Source organism: Drosophila mauritiana, chromosome 3L (assembly GCF_004382145.1).
Source record: "Drosophila mauritiana strain mau12 chromosome 3L, ASM438214v1, whole genome shotgun sequence".
Taxonomy (NCBI): Eukaryota; Metazoa; Arthropoda; class Insecta; order Diptera; family Drosophilidae; genus Drosophila; species Drosophila mauritiana.
In genome coordinates this window covers 16065834-16088222 of record NC_046669.1, presented here as the reverse complement: position 1 = coordinate 16088222, position 22389 = coordinate 16065834, and the positions used below count along the sequence as shown (strand labels likewise).

Sequence of the window (22389 nt, the reverse complement as noted above, 5' to 3'; positions counted from 1 at the left end):
GAAGAGGGAAGTAGCATTTTGGGTAAGATATCCGTAAATAGAAATTGTTTTGAATATACAACTTACCCGAGCGGTCAACTGGCAAATCACTTGTTCTTGGAGAGGGTGCGCTGCTTCTCCGCATGCTCCACCACCTGCTCGTCCACGAAGAGGCCCTTCCTTCGCCGGACACTGTCCATGTAGACCTTGGCTCGGTTGGCGGAGTCCGCCTTCTCGCCGAAGTGCATCAGCTCCTCCTCGGTTGTCGGCAGCCAGAAGGGATCGATATCAATCACCTGTAAGCAGACGCAGGGTGTAAATTCCGGGAAATCATTTAGGCACTTGAGACGGGACAAAAGGAACGAGGCGTCGCTGTGTCTATGCGCCTGCGCCTCGCACTGGATTGGATTTGGGTTGGGTTTGGTTTGGTTTGGTTTATGGCTACGAGTAGTATATGGGCTGGGTCGGGGTTTATTTCTTCAATCTATGTCTTTTGGGTCTTTGAGCAGGGCTCTTTGTCCCAGCAGCAGGGAAAGCGTGCATTTTCACATCTTCATTGTTTGGACTCGAGAGGCTGCGACAAAGGACTCGACGCTTAATGACTTTCAAAGGACGCAGGGACACGCATTGCACGTTACGTGATAAGGCAGGCTCGCCAGGATACGCAGAAGAACCGGCGTACCGGAGAACGGGGCATTTCCTCAATGGCGTGAAGAGCGTTCCCTGCGCTTGATTGATGATTGCCTCCTGCGAGGCGAACCACTTGAGAATCTCTGGTGTGAGATCTGCATTGTTTTGTTTTCCTTCCTCCTTCCAGCAAGGACTCGAGACCCAGCGGGCGGGTGTCGAGCGGTTCGCTGGAAAAACTCAGCACTCTCCCACTCCAGAATTTCGGTTCTACACTTTATGAATTCCCTCATCAATGACTGAGCTTGCTCGAGAACTGATTAAGATGCTGAGGCGGCTCGAGGATGGTCTTTTGTCAGAAAGAGACTTTTTTCATTCCACAGCAAGAAAATATATAGAATATAGAGCAAGTAAAAAACACACTGGTCATAAAAAAAGCAAATAAGTAGCTATATTTATGGGTTTATTAGTGCAGATACTCATATATCTTTATAGCCAATTTGCTAATGATTTTCTCACAGTGCGTGTTCTGGGCCATCTGTTCGCACTACGCTAAACTGCGGGCCCTCGAACATCTTCGCAATCCCGTGTAGATCATTATCGGGCACAAAGTTTCGCTTGTTTAACAACAGCCAACAACGCCAAGTGGGCAAGGGATCGCAGCGCAGGGAACAATGGGGGCACTATAGGGAGCCAAGCGGTAGTCCTCGACAAGGTAAGGCAATCCCAGTTCGCAGTTTGCAATCCCTGTCACAACAAAACAGCAACGCAAAAGCGAGACTGCCTGCCATCCTTTGCAAATGGCTCTGCGCATGCGCAGCAGCCTCCAATCTTGCCATCGCTCCCCATCACCATCACCATCCCTACCCATGCCCAAGCTCAAGCCCATCCTCATCCTCATTCCCATTCCCATTGCCATTCCCAACATTCCCACTCCAAATCTCGGGCAGCATTCGGAGGAGACCCTGTGGCAGCTGAAGTGCTCCAGAAGTGCGCAGAACTTGCGTCTGAGCCGGGCCAGACAAATGAGCAGCCAGCCAGCCAGCCAGCAGCAGGCAGATGAGTGCACTGCTCAAAATCAGGAAGACTTATAAAGGATTCGCATTTATTATTTTTAATAATTAACTAACATTAGAAAGGGGAATTGAATTATTACGTATCTTATTTAAATATGGCTTCTACCAATAACTTAGTTGGATGTTGTACTGAAAATATCCTTTATTCATTAATGGTATATGGGGAAATCCGTAATTTTTCAATTTTACTTTTCGGGAAAGGTTGTTATTCCCACTAATGCAACACCCCGCTGCAGATTGCAGCGAATCCCCCCTAATCACCCACTCCTGATCTTCAACTCCATACCGAGCATTCTCTCCCATCTAGAGGTTGAAATATTAAGAAAAATATTGCAGCAACCGCGAAAACCAAAACAAAAATCCAAAAATCAAAAAAAACCAAAGCCAAAACCAAACGACGTGACATCAACACACACACACACACACACACACTTGGTGTGGTACCATATTATATGGTAAGGTAACGTATATCTCTCCGTATCTCCAGCTCTCTTTGCACACACGTGTTCTTATGAGTGGTGTGCTTATGAGTGTATGAGTGAATGTGTTTACCTGTCCGACCGCGCGCGGTTTGTATGCAGGTAATTTACGCGGCAGCTACCGAAATACGCTGCCGTCCATCGGTCCGCTTGTCCATTTGTCCGCTTGTCCATTTGTCCGTCCGCGACCAAGACGAAGTTGAGATTATTATCGCGCGCCAGAAACTGGCTGAAAGACTGTGAAAGAGACCGGGCCCACAGAATATAACTCGATTCGAGTCGAGTTGATTCGAAAGACTTGGGGTACCCGCTTTGGTAAAAGTCTCCAGCGAATGGACAATGGACAACGGACAACCGACGGCGGACTTCGATGAGCGTCATTTTGACAGCCAGCGAGCGGACAATGCAAACCACGTTCCACTTTAGAAGAACAACAACAAAAAAACAACGAGAGCAACAACAATCCTTTGGCCACTTGGATAAACACTTGCCCTGGCATGGATATATCCCTACACTAAGAAAAAGTAACGAACATGATTTCATAAAGCAATTTTATGGTCAGTTTTTGTACGATTTTTAATTATTTAATTTCGGTTTATAATTTTTTAACTGACACCTTTTAATTCGAATATAAATTATTAGTTATTATTATATTATTATTTTCTTTATTAAAGCCATAATTAATCAAGAATTAATGTTTCTTACATTTTGTTGGCCAGTGTATTTGTATGTGTATGTTTATTCGCACCAGGCAGACTTTAGGGCACTGCCATGCTCTCCCCCGCCTCCGGGCGAACTCCCTACGACCCCCGCCCCCAACTCCAGCCCCAACCTTACCGCCCCTGGCCCTGCCCCGCCCCCTGCCTCTTCTCCCCCACCACCATCCACACTGTCTCCACTGCAGACTTTCCCTTTGGCGGGGGGAGGGGGGCAGACTGTGGCAGGTATACAAAACGAGTTATCAGATTATTTGTTATTTGTCTTGGTTCTTTGCTCACAGTTTGTTGTGGCCGTGGCTGTTATGCTTTTGAAGTAGTTTCAGAGCTCCACAACTGAGGCCTTGCATGCAAAGCGCGACAACCAGCAGGAACAACAACAGCAACAGCAACAATAAAAGCAACAACCAGAACCAAATCATATGCAACACGCCGTGGCAGAGGAAAACCCGATGCAGAGCGGCCTGAAAGTAAGACCAGTAGCCAAAGTTGTTATGTTATTTTATTATTTTTTTCCTTCTTTTTTTTTCTTATTTCGGTAGGCTGCAGGTCTTGACCCTCTTCCTGCCCCGGCTCATTTCTACCGTCTCCGGCACACACACACACACAAGCGTAATCATAATAACAATCTTTGGGTTCATCAAGTGGCCAGAAGAGATGAGAAGTGATGCAGCCAGCGGGAGGAGTTGGGGCAAAACAAAAGGAAGCACGAAATTAAATAATAACAAAAGCGCGCAAGACAGTAGCCACCCGACGAGGAGATATTTCTCGCTTAAACAGTGCGACACATTGCTGTAAGGCCACGGAGAATAGGATGGTTGAAACTACTTTGACAAATGAGGAAATTTAAATAGAATTTTTTATGAACTGCCCTTTTAAAATTATATCAAAATGAAACCAATATCAACGTAAGAAATCGCAGTTCAGAAACTGTTATAATTTTAAGATATTTTAATTAGAAATATTTTTAAATGTAGTGCCATTAGTAAACATAAACCACAAAGTAAAAATAATTTTTGGATTTTGTTGCGAATATTAAAAGAAAATATTTTAGCTTCTAAGCAAAACATATTTTTATTAAGCTCTGCTTACCAAAAACATTCAAATGAAACGCACTGTTGGCTTGAATCTTGAGCTGCTGACTGCTGTCTTAATGCTGCTACGTGAAGTGAAAGACCAACGGCAATAACAGAAAAAAAAATTATGATATATGAAAACTGAAAATTAGTTTTCGTTGCCTCGGTTTCTGTTTCAGGTGGCTCGCAGCCTGCAGCTTCCAGATTCCGGATTCCACGTTAAAAGGTCATCTCGAGAGATGATTTCTTGCGGCTGCAGATCTGCTGATCCGGCGATGCACATGCTTAACGAACTTATTGTGGGCCATGATGCGGCAAGAAATGGAAATGGCTGTTTTGGGAACACGACGACTCGCCCCCGCCCACTCCTGGACCCTTTTTTCCCCATTTGGCCCCAACCAGAAGTTGGCCACTCCAGTGAAGTTGACGCCTTCGTTGTTATTATGGGCACGTGACAACTGCGCCCACGGCATAGAGCCCGGCCCACTCACCTGGCAGGTAGGGTTAACAACAAAAAAAAAAAATACTTTAAAAAAGGAAGGGGTTGGGTGCAGGGGGCGGGGTGGGCCACTGGCCAAGAGTTGTGGGCGTGGACAAAGTGCTGAAAGCGACCGTTTTAATTGCTCGGACGAAAGGTAAGCCTAATTGTTTTCACTTCGCCCAGAATAATGCCATCGAATAAAATATCTCTCAGATACTTTTTCACTTCAACACAGTTTAGAGTTGCAAAACGATGTTTGTTTTGAAAAAAGTGCAGTATGCAATATACATAGTTTCAATTCAAAAAAGTTTGTAATTATAGAAGTATTGAAAAAATCAGTATGCATTTTTTTGTGCAATCCAACTTCACTCCCATTTCCACGCCCCTTTTCCACTTTTCCTGCTGTCTGGCTTTGGAAATGCGTAAGAAATTATACGAAGCAACGGCAAACAACATCTCCGTCGCCGGCAAAACTTGAAAACTTGAGCTGAGAAATAGAAAATCGCCGGAAGTCATTATACAAAAACTTGTTGTTATCGATTGGTTGGCCGATGTGACCAACACCAGCACAAACACACTGATAGAAGCACCAATACCAATACAGAGTGCACGCACTTTGAAAATATGTGCGGTTCAGGCGGCAAAACATGTTGCATTATTAATATTAAACAAAGTTACGAGTTCATAGATATTGCTTAAGAATATTTCAATGCTACAAAATAACTAGGTTCGATGAAAAGTTAATAAATATGGGAGTTCTGTGTGACTTCAAAACTTATTCGAAACTCCTGTGGGCTGAACAACTTGAATACGTTTTTTGACTAAGCTTGGCCCATCCGCTGATCTTGGCAAAAGCGCAAGACAGAAGGGAATAACCATCAAGTTGAGTGTTAATTGTGGCCCACGACAAGGTCAGAATGCGATGGAGAAAGGAAGGGACTGGAGGAGAGAGGGGTTTGGGTTTGGGGCTTTGGGTTACCTCGAATGGCACACAGCTGCAGCTTCAAATGGACCATATATCTTTCAGTCCAACTGTTGCTGTTGCCATGTTGCTGCTGTTGCTGCTGCTGCTGCTGTTGCTGCTGTTGCCATGTCGCTACTGCTGCTGACTGTGGTTTAGCTTATAAGACTTCAGCAGAAGGTAACAGAAGGCTTAGAGCAGCGTAAGCTGAGATTTTTATTGACCACAGACAGGCAGCGAGAGTTTCGGGGAAAGGAAGCCGGGTCGCGATGTTGGGATGGGGGTCAGGAATAGGTGGAGTTCGGGGTGGGCACGCACATGGCATATGGTCGAACACAATCGCTGCACTTGTGCCCCATCAGTGGCTCAGAGCAGCAACAGCTGCCTGATACAGTCAGGATTCCATAACAGAAACTACTCTCTAAGATCTAACGTTGCTATATATCCTTAAATCTTTATAACTGTTGACTCCTTTTTATGATATCTGATGACTGCATGTAAATATTTAAATGTTTTCCCACTGACTAACTGTGCTTAGCAAATGTAACGAGGTCCATAAGCTATCTGAGTTACGCATCAAAGTGTAATTTTTCAAATTACTCATTAGCAGATGGAGTCATGTTGCTCGATTTAGGTACAATCATCTAAATACCATTTGAAGTACTGCCTCTATAAGTATACATCACAAAAAAGACCCAAACTAAAGTGAATAATCGAGAGCGAATCGAATCCAGGCTCTACTGTACAGTAGGTACTCACCTCCCAGTGGCTAAACATGAGCTGGGGACAGGCCAGGCCAGATGTCTGCTTTCGCATCTCCTGGGCGAAGTTGAACGACTCGATCACCGGCAGCAGACAGGTGACCGCGAAGTTGCCGCTGCCCTGGGTCAAATCGCCGGAGAGGATTTTGCCGTGCCGCCGGCCAATTACTGCGTACATTTTACCTGCGAATGATAGCGAAAGAGATACGTTCTTTGATCAGCTGTTGGTTGGGTCGTTAGCTAGAAATCGAATTGGAAAAGGTTAAATGGAACAGGGAAAAGGGAAAAGGGAAACCACCTCCAACTAACAATGGCCGCCTTTCAGTTGGAGTTGTCGGTTCTGCTTAATGCTCCTATATCGCCAACTCTTTCTTGTGTTGTTGTTGTTTTGGTTATTGTTGTTGTTTCTGGCGCGTCTCAAGGTAACTCGTAAACAAATGAAATCTTATCGGGTTTGGCCCATAAAATTGGCGGGCTTTCTGCCGAACCTCGCGCGTTTTTCGCTTGAACTTCCAAGCTGAAGATGGAGATGAAGATCGTTTCCAGGTCTCTCTCGTACTCTCCATATACACTGTCTTGAGGCATTCTCATTTTTTGGAAGAACATGGAAAGGCTCCAAAGGAATAACCCAAACAAAAAAAGGAGTATAATGAACCAGACATTTTTGAAAACCCACAAGTTGACAACCAAGTTATCAAAGGTACGCCAAAAATACGAAATCTTTTCATTAACATTGTTAGGAAACAATGGTTTTACATTATAAATATAGTATAAAACTTGGTGTTAAATAAACATTAAATTTTAAAACATTAATCTCTCAAGCATGTATTACTATAAAAGATTACTGGTAGACCGAAATCCGTTTAAACTTTATGATCTGTAATTACCAAGGTTATTCGATGTTTATTAGCCGATATTATAGACCTTAGCCACTAAAGCTTTATTTCGAAGGGTACTTAAAGCTTCGACTTAAAACACGATCATCCTTTCCTGTTTAACTCTTCTCTGGATTCTTCTCAAGTTGTTCTTTTTTTGGCATGCGCTACAAGAAAAAGGCCCAAACATGAAACCACGGCAGAAGGAGAAGGTTGAACGATGAAGGCCAGGAGGAGGCGGCGGCCCAAGTCCAAGTCGTTGTGGCTGAGGCAGGAATTAGTTTCCGGTGCCGTAGTAAAGATGACAAAAACAACACGGCGGCAGCAAAAACGGCCGAAAGGATGCAACGGAAGCGGCAAGAGCCGCTTGGCTGCGAAGCCCCCTTTTAATTTTTTTTGTTATTTTGTTGTATTTTATTTCGTTGTTGCTTTTGCTATTGCTTTAAGCCAAGCACGCGAGCCAGAGACACCTTGCCATCCGCTCGCTCTCACCAATACAGCCGCACTAATTCACAGATGCATCTCACATATGCGCGCACGCACACAGGCGCAGCGGCAATGGATGCTGCAACCACCAGCGGAAAAAGGCAGCAACAACATGTTCATTCATTCATATCCAGCCCACTCTCTTTCGTGTTCTCTCACGCTCGGACGCTGCCGCACGTGCACTGGGAACAAAATCGGTTGACCAAAATATGAAAAGATAACAGTGCGTTACATTTTTCGTAACATACTACAAACATACGTACTTCTCTATTCGAATGAAAACTTTAGAGATTTCGTAATACTCATGATTTATATGTTTGTTATGGAATAGAAATATTTTTTGTTTAATGTACATATTTATTTGAGTGAAAACTACTATTTATTTTTTTTACACATTTTTAAGAATGATAATGTGTGTAAACTTAAAACTTCTCAAACAATCAATATAATGAAAAATTGCATTTTCTTGAATTGAAAATAATAGATTAAGTTTATTTGTCATATTACTATAATTTTCACTGTTTAATCGAGCGATTTCTCTCAGTGTACAGACACGCACATACCGGCAGCGACGCGAGCAGCGCAACTCTCTGCCGGCTTCAACGGCTCTCGTTCGCCGCGCGCTGTTCGTTTTTGGATTTTCTGTTTGATCAGTTCGAAAAGTGAGTTGGTCGAGCGAACAACCACATAGCGAGGGCAGCGTAACCGAGGCGATACGATACGCTATAATATAGCATCGGTACCATTGGATCTACGTTCCAGGAGCGAAAGAAAAGACGAATCGAGACGAGACGAAAGGCCACCGGAGACAGCGACGTCGCGGGTGTTAAGTTACTAAATAGCAAACAGAAACTACCGACCACCGACCGATTGCAGTGAATGAAATATCCAATAATTTCGAGTGACATTCACCACAAATCAATCGATCGTTCGATTTGAAACCTGATTTGTAGAGTTCGTTTCTGCCAGTGTGTGTGTGCATGTAAGCCATGGGTTCTGGGCGAGCGAGTGAGATAGAGCGAGAACACTGATTCGACTCGATTCGATTCGATTCGATTCGATTGGATTTGATTCGAATTCAATTACAAAATTCATTGAGTGTCAATTACAAACCGCAAGAAAACAACCCGCACGCACAACTCTCTCAGCGGAGATTCGGAAAGATACCAAGATCCACATCCAGATCCAGATCCAGATTCCCGAACATCCAGAGATCCAGCCAGAGTCAGAGTCATAAATCATGCCAACGACATTGATGTTGCTGCCGTGCATGCTGCTGTTGCTGCTGACCGCCGTTGCCGTTGCTGTCGGCGGCACGCGACTGCCGCTCGAGGTGTTCGAGATTACGCCGACCACATCCACGGCGGACAAGCACAAGAGTCTGCAGTACACCGTCGTCTACGATGCCAAAGATATTTCAGGAGCAGCGGCAGCCACTGGAGTGGCGACCAGTACAGTGAAGCCCGCCACCGAGCAACTGACCGTTGTGAGCATTTCCTCCACGGCGGCTGCGGAGAAGGATCTGGCCGAATCGCGGCGACATGCGCGACAAATGTTGCAGAAACAGCAGCAGCATCGCAGCCTCGTCGGCGGCAAGCACGGCGATCGGGATGTGCGCATCCTCTACCAAGTGGGGGTGAGTAGCTAGCAAGTACTAAATTCATTTGATTAGCCTGGCTAATTGCATGTTTGCATTGATCGGGGGGCTAAGTAGAAATAAGCAAAAATAAAACACAAGGTACCAATGAAACCAATGAAACCAACAACTGGCAATGGCAGGTTGCATAATGCAGGCAACAACGTCAGCAGACACCTGTTCAACTGGTTGCCATTTGTAAAATGCCCACGCCAGCGGTATCAACGGCAACAGCAGCATCTACACAGCAAACAATATTGATCGATTAGATAATTTTAGTCAAATTGCGGAAAAGCAGAGCGGCTAACGGTCTGCCGTACTAATTTATCAAAGAACTCTCAAATGAGTCTCTTATCTTGGGATTTGTATCTTAATCAATTTATCAGTCAAATGTATTATAGCATAGATATATCTTAAATGCCAAACGCAAGACTACCTACGATTTCTTTCTCTGCACAGCAGGTTTTGCAATGCAACTTTTTTGGGCTGGGTCCGAGTTTTAGTTCGTTATTTTTACATATTTTTTTGCTTTTGTTCAGAAAACTCTGTCTATATTTAGCAGCCGCCCTATGGCCATTACACTTGACACCCACAAAACCACTATCCATATATCACCACACGCATATGGCACATTTAATTGCAGCGGCCACACTCGCTCTAGATGAAAAATGAAAGTTGTTTGCAGCCGGAGAGCTCAACACAACAACTGATCTGTCGCATTTGATCAATTAAAGTCGCAATTGCCATACAACCGAACGATATGAGCGATACCAAAACCAATTAGCCGGTCGGGTCAAGAGTTCAATGCTGGCTATTCATGACTAAGCCACGGTCCACCAAAAAGTTCTTGCCGTTATCTTTCCCCTTAAATCCGCTACAATGCGAATTTAGATCATAGGTCACCGCGGTTCCATTGTTCTCACTCCCGATCTGGCCATAAATCAAGTGTCCATTGAGAAAGAGAGGGGCTTGGATCGGTCATATATCATGTATCGCATATCTATTATGTCAAATGTCATACGACAGAACACGCCCTGAAAATCGAATTCTTGCTTGATGTTTCTACGAGGTCGAGGCGTGAAGTATCAACCAATAGTGATCAAAAGCAAAATATTGACAGCAAAATATTGACAGTCAGCAAAAGGGGCAGGGCAGCTAAAAGGTTCGACTTAGAAATACCCTTGCGAAGGATCACTAACAAAGTATGTAATAATCGGGAAGAAATTACCAATGAAATTACTATCAGTATAAGCAATAAGCATCAGAACATCATGATATAATTTTTAACTTTATAAAAAGTCAAGCGTATCCTTAAACTTCTCACCCAAGTAGATAATACCATTTAACCTTCTTTCAAGCCAAGGCGTTATGGTTCGACTTGGTTCATAAATTTTGAAATCCGAATGCATGCAATAAATTTTGGAACACATATAAAAAAAAGCATAACAAAGCAGCATCACAACACAACACCTAAAATAGACAAACAAAAAATTGAGCAGAGAATTCCTGTTGTTTGGAAACTTGCAATAAAAACGCCTTATTAGAGAGAATAGAACACAACGGAATAGATCCACAAAAGGCTGTGAATGAGCAGCCGGAAAGAGAGGCAAATAGACAGATGGAAAGAGACAGGCACAGGGGACGGAAAGAGACGGAGGGAGGAAGGAGGCTGGGAGCGAGGGAGAGGAAAGTTTATAGAAGAAAACAAAAAGTTCCCATGCTTAAAAGCGCTAAACATTCAGTTCCGGTATTTAAAAACGTTTTCAACAGCCACGACTGAGACGGGGATAGAAGGAGACGGCAACAGCAGGGGGAGGGAGACGGGTAGACGGGGAAGACCTGAATGAAAGAAAATTCATGAATGAAATACGACCACGACGACTACGAGAAGTCGATGATGATGGTCATAATGACGGTGGTACGGTATGGCATGGTGTGGTATAATGGGTGAAATGGAGGGGAGTCAGGGGCGCGATGCGGTGGTGCATGTGTGAGTGGCTACACTGAGCAAAGTTCTTTAGTGTATTCACTCTTACTTTGCGTCATAAATAGACATATATAAACATAACACCGTACCTTGGAATATAATCCCATCGAACACATAACATTTGCATATACTATATTATCCAATGACCGCATTCGTTCATATTTTCTCTCACTGTACACGTGTGTGTGAATGAATGAAAACGTAAACGCTGGATGAGCAGGGCAGCCAGCAAATGCTACGTCAGCGACTTCAACTTCGCGCTTGGCTGGGCAAGTCAATCTATGAATGAATGAATGCCAAAGCGACAGACCGTCCAAATGTATGAATGGATAAAGCCAACAACAACATCTACAGCAACATCAACAGAGATCGGGCAATTTGTTGGCCATATACAAACAGATCAGCCACGCATATTTGGCCTAAACAAGTCGATGTGTGTGCGCGTGGCATGGCCAAAAGCCAAAGAGTTGGGAAAACATCCAAAGGGGAAGGGGATTGGAAATGGAATATCAAAAGAGTCTGCCACAAATTCCAATTGACTGAGAAATGTTTAAACAAACCAAGCATACATATATTCCGGCCATTCTGGCTATTTGACCAATCCAAGTTCTGGTTGCTGCAGTCAGGTGTGAAAATGCTTTATAGGCTACAATCCAAACATAGAAACAATCAGCCAATTGTGCGTTTGCTTAGTGCCGAAACACGCAATAAATATTTATGAAAATTCATGGTTATATAAATCTAAGAAATTTTTGATTTCGACCACACCTCTAATGGTTATTTATGGGATTTTTATGCTAATCGATACATCCGATATGTTTGACACGATATGACAATTTTAAATTCAACCTTCTTCAAACAAGTTTTTTGAATCGTTGATCTGATTTTGGTAAATTTATGTTCATGAGTTTATTCACAGAAATCATCAATGGACGTTGAGCATCCGATTTCTGGTGAACTTTTCTGTTTTTCTTTTTCGTGATGAGATATTCTTGTGAATGAATTTTTACGCTGGGAACTATCGTTAATTTAATGAAATTTCAACGATTGTTGGGGAACTTCCACGAAACCTTCTAATTGATCAATCACTGACCTGCTGCAGTATCGGTTTCCTTCTGTAGAAATAATAGATCTTATCTATGTTTCTTAATTGGCTGATGACTAAATTTGTGACTGTTGTGAGAATTCATGAATGTAATGCTTCAAATATTGTAAGTCTAAGTTGCCTGATGACTAGACTTTGAAGACTCTGTGTGAGGTATTTTTTTTAATAAACATGTTTAATGTAAAAGAAACAATCGAAACCCCTTCTAAAATGAATTTCATTGGAACAATCCAAGCCTAACACTTTAATCCCATAACGAATCGAATCGCGCTTCCCTCGATTTCGCATATCATGTTTTCACAAATTCAATCTATGCTTTTTTCTCTGCCATGGAATTTTTGTTATGCTAAATATAGAAATTATTCAATGCGATTCGAAGGCAAAAAAATAATAATAATCATAAATAAGACAAACAAATATTGAAAGAGAGTAGACAGCGATGACAACAGCAAAAGCAAAATCAAAATCAAAAGCAACAATGGATATATATCGGTTAAGTGTGTCTGGATGCCGCAGACGCAGATAGGCGCGTATATAAAAAATATTTGCATAAAAAACAAGCAGCAGGCAACCAAGCAACCAACAGCATACCGCAATTATTCACCTAAAAAATGCCCAAGTCTACGATCTCCGAGAGCTCCATTGAGAAAAATGCCCCCCAACTACAACTACAACAACCTGAGCCAACGGATGCTGGGATACCAAAAAACTAGTTTGCCCACTTTTTTCCCTCGACTTCTTCCTCTTCTACCATATATACTTTGTTGCTGGCGCGCGCGCCAAGTCAACTTTTATAGATACTATATATATATATATAAATATATTTTCTCAGATGAGTTAACAAAAAACGAGAAATCCAAGTCGCAGGCGAAGCTTAAGATACTCTACTATTTAGCTTCAAAATTATATTCTGTTACATTCTGTTCGAATTTTCAAAATCACCTGAAAAAGCCAAGTAGGCGAAGGCCATTGGACTTTCCATGAAATTACTAACTAAAATCGCAATTATTTATTTGTCAGGCATATGAGGTCAAAACACAATGTTTTGTATCTGCTCCAGATATCCAAAGCAATACGTATAATCTCGTGATATGGCTAATTTATGAGCTCTTTCAGCTATAAGGCCAAAACAAATCTTTCTATCTCGTTCAGATATCCATTGATGTACGTATAATCCCATGATATTGTTGATTTATAAGATCTCTCGTTTTGAGTATCTAAGCTTTAGCTTTGTGCCACTTTTCTATCGCTGGCCAGGCGGAAATGTGGCTTGGAACACTTCCGCTTTTGTTGGCCAAGAAAACAGACAGAGAAAGAGACCTTGTTACAGTTATTGATGGACACGTTCCCATTTCCCAGTTCCCCGGTGGCTAACTGCCGGCTTTTCCGATCGTGTAAGTGTGCTAATTACGTGCCCAAAGGCGCAATTTGTTTACAATAATATCAAAACAAGAAGCAGAGCGAAAAAAAAACTAAAACGATGGCGGGGCAAAAAAAAAAAAAATAAATTAACTATAAATAAGCAAAGGCCAGCAGCGGCGAATGCTCCTCTCCTTCTTTGTTGCTCGATTTCATTCATAAAAACGCGCGCAGACGGCGAGTAAACAACAAATTGGATGGAATGGGTATTGGGTGTATTTACACAGCGGCCAGCATCAGGGTGGGAGGCAACAATGGGGCGTGGCACTGCGAGTTGCTCATAATTATCAGACAAAACGAGCAAAATAATAATAAAAAAAAACAGTTCAAGCGTTTTGGTGACGTTTTGCCCGCGTTTTTTGCACGAAAAAAGCATGTATGTGTACAGAAATGCGAACAGCTAAAGCCAGTTTACACTAAAAGCCGAGCAACTTTTCATTTAGCTAGCTGGCCATTCATTCATTCATAAAAATCGCCGCAGCAACATCAGCGAGCCATCGGCATTGTAGTCAAGATTTATTTATTTGGCGGCAAGCGCGTAAAAGGAGCCAACAGCACAGCGGCAACCAAGTTGCAGCAGCAACATCTGAAGTAGCAGCAGCAACATGTTTATAGCCCGCCATATAGTCGGCAACATTTTGCGGTTGTCTTATTTCTTTTTGGCCAAGGCAACAATTACAATGGCCAGAAAGCCGCAGCAAAAAAAGCCACAAACAACTATGCCACGTTGTTGCTGAATGAATGAATGAATGAATTACTTTTTTCCGTTCCGTTGTGGCAGCAACAGCAACAGCAAAAGCAGCAACATCAGCAGCTGAGACTGATTGTGGTCGGGTATTGGGTATATGGAGTTGGGTATTGGGTATGGGTATTGGGCATGGGGATGTGAATGTGGATGAGGATGTGGATGTGGTTAGTGGATGGATGTCCGTGTGCGTAGACGTTCATTAATTGTGACGATCAACAAGCTACGCAAAAATCAAGCAGCAACAAAAAGGGGAAGTTGCTGATGTTGTTTGTTGCTGCTTCAGCTGCAATTGGCTGCCGCGCAGAGAAACCAGTTTCCCAGCTATACCCTGCACAATCCTTGACAAACAACAAGAGTAGTACGATTTTGCAATGATCTTTGGCAGGAAGGCACATAAATATTGTTCCCAATTACTATAATCTCATAAATTTTACAGTGAAACTGATTTCTGATTTTTAGAAATGTTAGTATTTGGCGAATACAGTTTTCTACGAATTTCCCAATATTTTATGGTTTGCAATTAACTGTAAGAGTATCTACACTTCTTTAATCACCGCTTTGCTTAACATTCTTATAATTTTTCTGCTGTTGTCTGTTGGCTTTTGCCCGCTTCCTTTTGGAATTTCTGCTGTTTTATGAATGAAAATGTTTTTTCCCTGCTTGTTTGCGGTTGGGGCATGCTTCCGTTAAGGCAGTCCAGAAAAAAAAGCGAGAGAAAAACAGGCAGGCAAAAGTGGCACGGTCAGTCTGCGTGCCCCGGGCAATTCCTGGACTTGCCTATGCAAAGCAAAGTATTATTATATATATAAATTCACCGCATTTTTTTTGAAGAGCCGGCAGTACACAAATCTTTTCTACTTCCGGCTTGGGATGAATCTCTCTAAGAGCTCGCGCTGGCCTGAGAGTTTTCACTGGAATTCTCTGGGACTCGAACTCGGACGCAGTCTTGGAATCGGAAGACAGATAGTGACCTAACAACTTCCGTGTTACTTCCGCTTCTTTGGCCCCATCTTCCACTTCCGTTTCTAGCAATTTTAATTGAATTTTCGTGTAAACACACTGACTTAGGCAATATATATATCTTGACCAGAAACTGGGATGGAAACCGATGCTGAGCCGGCATACTTCCGCTTACTTCGGCCACATGACGACGCCAGATTGCATAATTCCCTAGCCCAAAAAAAAAATAAAACCGAGAGAGAAGAATAACCCAAAATCGAGTAGGAGTACGGGTAGGGGGCGGGGGAAGTAGAAAAAAAACAATGTGAAAAAGGAAATGTATAGAAAAATCATTAACGCACAGACAAAAGATAACAGAGGGTACCAGGGGATAGGATATAGCGGAGACTACCTGATGGAAACACACTTGTGGCAGGCGGCAGGCTGCTGCCATCCATCCGTCTCGTCTAACGGTTGGAAAATCGGAAAAATCGGAAAATCTCCGGCCCGGACGTTGATCGTCGTGTGTGCGTCAACGCCCTCATGGGAACCAAAAAAACCCACGAATGAATTACGGGGCGGCGGGGGAAAAACTCAACCAACTGTTGCCGCTGCCGCCGGGAAAACAGAGCCCAGACATTTTCCGTTTGTTGTGTGGAAATTTATGTCATTGATTGTCCTTTAGTTAGGCTGTTATTGATAGCACACCAGATGGGGGGAAAATGCGCAATACAATGCCGAGAGCAGGTGCTCTCGATACTTTGCCAAAGTCATAGTTGTGAATGTGTTCCTGTGAATGCAGCCATTTCTGTTCACAGGTGAATCAAATATGGATTAAGTTCAGCAATCGCATTAAAAGAGGCATTATCATTAGTACATTGGTTTTCCCGAGAAATACTAATCACTTTTACCTTTAAAGTACCATTAAATTTATGAGCTCTTAAAACACAATTTATGGCAATATATAAATATAAATATAAACCTTCTACAAAGATCGTTCCTGAAACGATTTAAGTCCCTCCAAATTGGCACCACTGCCTCGTGCAACTGAAGACACCTCACTTCCGCTGCGTGGAATGGCATTCCCGGCATTCAGGCAGCCACATGAGGCATGACAGCAATGACGCTAGAAGTAGCTCCAAGAATTCCATTGTGGGGAGTCCCCCCTTCACTCCCCCTTCTGGAGGTGGAGGTTGTGTGCGGGGTTAATTTCATTCAATTAAAGAGATGGAATGGGAGAAGGGTTCCCTTTTTTCGCAGGCGGCTTTCATTGAAATCAAAAGTCACAAAAGTTTGTCAATGCTTGCCGCATCACGTTGCATGCGTCCAGCTGCTGGAGGAAAAAAAAAAGCTGTTGGTTTGGGAAATGGGGCCAGCCAGGGGGGGCAAAGAGGAAAAACTCTTTCATTGTCTTTGGCGCGTTCTCAACTTCCGTTGGCACTGCACTTTGACACATGAGGCTAATTGTTTGACTGCTCGGGGAGCGGTACGCGCGTGCTGCTGATGGATACCGAGCAAATTATAAAGTGTGGCAGCAGCTTGGACCCCAAACTCCCCGCCACACCACCTTCTTTGGGGAGCTGCTAAACCGGAAATCCGGTTGCCTTCTCTCCCTCTTCTCGCCGCCTTTCCTGTGTTTGCTTTTTCCCTCGCTTTTTGTGTTTTGTGTTGGCTTGGCAAAACTTTTACTACTCTTCCAGCTTCTTCGCCAGCACAGAAACTTTCGTCTTGTTTACAAGTTGATTCTACTCGTGCACCAAAAAAAAAAGAGTAGCATCATGTTACTTGTAGCAATTGTAGAGGCAATTCAAAATTTATAAAATTCCAGGAAAAATATATAGATCTATATAAATATAGATTAGATTTGTACATCTTTGTCACATTATTATAAGTTAAGTTTATGAGCTAAAATTCAAGCCAGGAATGATATAAAGACCACTCAAATTAGTACCAATGCCAGGTGCTTTAAAATCCCATTTAAACCTAAACAGCATCACATTTTTTCTGCGTGCAGCTATGGTGAGCTGCTCAGAGATGAGCTGATGGCATTGGAATGCCGATGAAGCATGTCTTCTTTGATATGCTGCCCCTGCCCTGTGATTTGCTTATCAATATGTAAAATTTTATACGAATAACGGTGATGTCTTTGAAGTGCCATTTCCCGACACAACAACACATGAAGACAAAAACAAAAAACGAAAAAACAGAGAGAAAAAATTCACTGAATGGGGGGGAAAGAAATCTCAATAAACATGCTCGAATTTCAAAGAATTTCTCACGCTGCTTACTCAACGGATCCCCCTTGGAACTCCACTTCTGGCATATCCTGTCAGGGGTGGATTGACAATGGCCTCATAGCTCTGCCCCCCCTCGGAATCGAAAAAGAATCTCAGCAATGCCAGAAGCTTCTGCTTGAAATATGAATAATCAGAGTGCAGGACAAACTCGTCGCCGGTCGAAAGGGTTAAGGACTTCGGCAGGTGCTGCGTTTGAAACTGGGTCAAAAATGCGTGGGAAACAGGGGAGCGAGTGTAGAAAAAAGGAAGTTCCGGAAGCAGCATTATAAAAAAATCAGGAAGTAAATACAACTAATAAAGTGTATAAGGAAGGCAGGCAGACGACATCCGGAGCAGAGCGAGACGGAGAAACAGCAGGGAATTGTCATAGAGAACTACGGTTCAATTGAGCAAAAAGGTAAAAGGTCAGGCAACCTGTTCCGGGGACTCACTTCCGCTTCGTCCACGGCTAATCCCTTTTGAATACGCTGCAGTTTAAGTGTGTGAGTGCGAGTGTGCGTGTGCACTCACTTATTTACTTCCTCCGTCAGTTGCACTAAATCACTTCCGGACTTCCGGTATGCGCTCTACCGAAAAAAAAAAACTAAAGGAAGGACCTCAAGGAATGACCCTAAAGAGCTCAGGTAGCAGCAGGTGCAAGCCGAAGAAACCCAAAAATAATTTGAATAAAAATCAAGAAAAAAGTGGAAAGAGATAGTGGAGCGAGGGAAATGAAATTGAAACCAAACAAAAGGCGAAAACCCTCGACAAAAAGGGATAACAAAGAATAAAAAGAAGAAAAAACACAAGGTGCGCGACAGTTCCACTTAAAAAATTGATTGCTTTCGATAATTTCACTGGAAACCTGTTGTTGTTGTCGCTGTTCTTACTGTCAAGCATCACTAACAATAAAATCGAATGATAGAACGAATCAGGCTCTGGAGTGGCATCCTCGAAAAGCACCCATCGGTTGCTAGTTGTTGGTTTTTATGTTACGACCAGGACACAACACAATGCATAAGTTTTTATTGGATCCCGATCCCAACTTGGGCGAACGCCACAACGGAGCCCAACTTTTTGGGACTCCCACTCTCGGTACGAGTATTGGGGAATTCAATTAATGAAATGTATTTGTTGGGGAGCAAACAAACAAACAAACAAACAAGCAAACAAGACACCAACGATATCCTCCAGTTTGGAGCGACTTTAGTCGTCTCAGTTATGTTAATCAAGTTGCCATCATTGTGTTGACACAATCCTCTATTATCGAAGGGTTCTAAGCATTCCAGTCTCTGCAAGTTGCCTTTATGGTTTGTTTATCATATGGTAATTTGGCAAATAATCAAGCGGAGCATCAAGAGGATAATAAAAGGCTTTTTGGGTCTAAAATCAACTCCTAAACATATTAAATTTCATTGATTTTTCAAGTGTTTTAGCTACGCTTTAAGGCAATTTATATTCCTTATTGTATATTCTTGCTTTATAGCTAAGGTTTCCTCCAATTAAACTACATATTTCTAACCGATTTCCATAATTTTCTTTTAAAGGACTCTGAGGAGGATTTGCCCATCTGTGCACCGAATGCAGTTTGCTCCAAGATCGATCTATACGAAACCCCGTGGATAGAGCGACAATGTCGTTGTCCCGAATCAAATCGCATGCCCAATAACGTAATCATCCATCATAACAGTCATTCCTCGCGATCGGTGGATTCCCTGAAGTACAGGAACTACTACGAAAGGGAGAAGATGATGCAGCACAAGCGAATGCTGTTGGGTGAATTTCAGGATAAGAAATTCGAAAGTCTGCATATGAAGAAGTTAATGCAGAAGCTGGGCGCCGTCTACGAGGATGATTTGGATCATCTGGACCAGTCGCCGGACTATAATGACGCCCTGCCCTATGCGGAGGTGCAGGATAATGAGTTCCCCAGGGGATCGGCGCACATGAGGCACTCCGGGCACCGGGGATCCAAAGAGCCAGCAACCACGTTCATTGGCGGCTGTCCCAGCAGTTTGGGCGTGGAAGATGGCCACACCATTGCCGATAAGACTAGGCACTACAAAATGTGCCAGCCGGTGCATAAGTTGCCAGTTTGCAAGTAAGTTAAATTTACATCCTTAACATTATATATTTTGAATGTGATACCAAAGTTTAAAGTACAGGTTTCTAATTGAAATATTTTTCTTTTCTTCCAGACATTTCCGTGACTACACTTGGACTTTGACAACAGCAGCCGAGTTGAATGTGACGGAGCAGATAGTCCACTGCCGGTGTCCCCGGAATTCGGTGACATACCTGACCAAGAGGGAGCCCATTGGCAATGGCAGTCCGGGCTACAGATATCTCTTCGCCTGTTCTCCCCTGACGGTGGGTTTTAAATGGAATATTTCTTTTAAAAATAATGGATATAATATGTACATTTTTCGTTTATACAGCGCCTTCGTTGTCAGCGAAAACAACCGTGCAAATTGTTCACGGTGCGAAAGCGCCAGGAATTCCTGGACGAGGTCAACATTAACTCGTTGTGCCAGTGCCCCAAAGGACACCGCTGCCCCAGTCATCACACGCAATCCGGCGTGATAGCCGGCGAGAGTTTCCTGGAGGACAACATACAGACATATTCCGGTTACTGCATGGCCAACGATTGAGTGCATCGCCCAGGGGATCATTCCACACAGAATATATATAGAATACACTTTGTAAAGGAAGATAGAGTGAGCGGAGGAGCAGAAGCTACTATATAGATATCGACTGAGCCAATTGAGTCTCGCCAAGTTACCAACTAATGAACTAATGAGAAGGGAAAAACGAACAAATGCAAGCTAGGAACTTAAAATGCACTTCCACACAGATCATTTTCCAAGTTTTCCAGAGAGAGCGTGTTTCTTTTGCTACCAAATTTTGGTCATAAAACGTATGATATAAATATTTAATTAGTTTTAAGCATCGATATGTGCGCAGTTTGTTATACAAATAATTTGTAATGAATATTTATGAAAACAAGAGCAAAACCTGCAACGAAGGAGGGCATACATGCCCTCCACAATGTAATATAGCAACAAACTATACTCTTAATCTAACCCGCATAAATTGTATATATCTTAATATATGTCTAACGAAAACAGCAGTTTCGTTTATAATTTAAACGGAAATTACGTGGAGCAACGCAGCAAACGTCAAAGAGCAGGATGTGCCAAATGTTCAGATGGGGTGCACTTAGTTAACATAAGGATGTATCATTATTGAATAATTCATAGCGAAGGCAGTTTGAAACTGTGGCAACTCTGGCAGCTATTTTAGTGCAATTTTTGTGACGCCTTCAAAGCCACTTCACCGGAATTTGAGCAAAGAAATTAGAAATTAATTTAGAAATTGCGCAAAGGCTTTTAACTAAACGTATAGTAACCACCATGACTTCTCCTCTTCCCACTAAATTATGCATATGTACATCGATTTAAGCAACAAGATTTTGTTTATCTTAAAACGAGCAACGAAATTTGGCGATGTTTCGGTTTAAACACTTTGTAAAAAGGCAAAAATAAACATTAATTTATGAACAAATGTCTGTGAAGATCTTTATTATTAATGTTACTTGCAAGTATTTAATTTTAACCAACCCTCTAAGAAGGCTTTAATAATGGATGTTTATTTGGTGTGTTTTTTTATGCACATACTTTTGGGCGTGCTTGTGGTGCTCAAGAACATTGCCTACTTCTAGGCTTAAGACTTGGCCAAATGTCAAATTTGATATAAAACGTAATGTAAAATAACAAACGTAAATAACTTTAGAATAACTAGGAGTTGCAAACCAAATATTGATTATTAACATTTAAATTAACGATGTTTAAGCCGCAAGAAAATCAATTGTTGTTCATCTAAAGATTTATGCAACAGCAGTTAACTGAAGTGCACTAATTAAGTTTTCTCAAAAAGAGTTCCATTAAAGATGGCTAAAATCAGATATGCTTTCCCTGCAATGGAAAATTCTCCGGCATTACGTCAATCAGAAAAGCGAATGAAACCAATTATAACGCCATCAAATTACATTTCATGCTAATAACAGACAATTACAGAACTCGGGATTTGCTGGCTTAATTCTTGACCAAATTGCCACATGCCGCATGCCTTCTTATGCATCCATCAAAGTTATTCAACCGCAGAAGTGCTTCGGTTTCCCCTCACTCCCTCTCCCTCTCTAAACTTTGCTCAAGCAAAAACAATTAAAACTAAGGCAATTGCAACCGTAGAAGCCAAAAGCCAAAGCCAAAGCTTAAGCAGCTGAAAATGCAAATCATTGGACCAATGTTGATTAGAAAGCAAATGGAAATGGCGGCGCCTGAAAAAGAAGAAGTCAAGACCCGTCATATAATTAAATAAATACCTCAAAATGCTGCAGAGCTGGAGCATCGGATGTTGTCTTGGCCACAAATTCAATTACCGACCATCCATAAAAACAAGGCAACACAAAAAAATTATCAAGAATTATGTTTGGCTTAGAAAAAAGGCAAATATGTTTGCCCAACGAAAAGGGGAAGGTGTAAAAATATAAAGTGCGAAAAGCCAAGTCAAACCATAAAAAACGCTTACAAAAAGATGAGTACTTCTTTTTTTATGACCATTACCGGAAGAAGTCGTAGCATGGGAGAAATATGCCATCAGCTCTATGAGATTACGGCGAATGCATAAAGCGGATTTGTATATTAAGCATGAAAGATCCTCGAAATCGTTTACTGTGCCAACTAATTAGCCAAAGATCTTT

At 42.4% G+C, this 22389-nt stretch overlaps 2 protein-coding genes across 2 annotated transcripts in view; one reads left to right on the top strand and one right to left on the bottom strand.

Annotated features, from left to right (window-relative positions):
* Positions 1-22389, bottom strand: part of LOC117140288 (elongation factor-like GTPase 1) — a 73508-nt gene that overhangs the window by 4229 nt on the left and 46890 nt on the right. Inside the window, exons 4-5 of the mRNA XM_033303124.1 lie at positions 6155-6339; positions 67-275 (exon numbers count right to left, since the gene is read on the bottom strand). Of these exons, the coding sequence (XP_033159015.1) occupies positions 87-275; positions 6155-6339 (374 nt within the window). The 3' untranslated portion in view covers positions 67-86. The remainder of the gene's footprint in view (positions 1-66; positions 276-6154; positions 6340-22389) is intronic.
* On the top strand, positions 8167-21184 carry LOC117140292 (protein giant-lens). Its single transcript, XM_033303129.1, has 4 exons — positions 8167-9153; positions 19175-19728; positions 19826-19997; positions 20066-21184. The coding sequence occupies exons 1-4, from the start codon at positions 8758-8760 to the stop codon at positions 20276-20278; spliced, it is 1335 nt and encodes a 444-aa protein (XP_033159020.1). The 5' UTR covers positions 8167-8757; the 3' UTR covers positions 20279-21184.

Excerpts from the sequence above, each read along its gene's own strand:
- LOC117140292 (XM_033303129.1), top strand. The coding sequence starts at position 8,758 with ATGCCAACGACATTGATGTTGCTGCCGTGCATGCTGCTGTTGCTGCTG. Across the intron at positions 9,154-19,174 it reads GCATCCTCTACCAAGTGGGG|GACTCTGAGGAGGATTTGCC; the intron begins GTGAGTAGCTAG and ends TTTCTTTTAAAG. Across the intron at positions 19,729-19,825 it reads CATAAGTTGCCAGTTTGCAA|ACATTTCCGTGACTACACTT; the intron begins GTAAGTTAAATT and ends CTTTTCTTCCAG.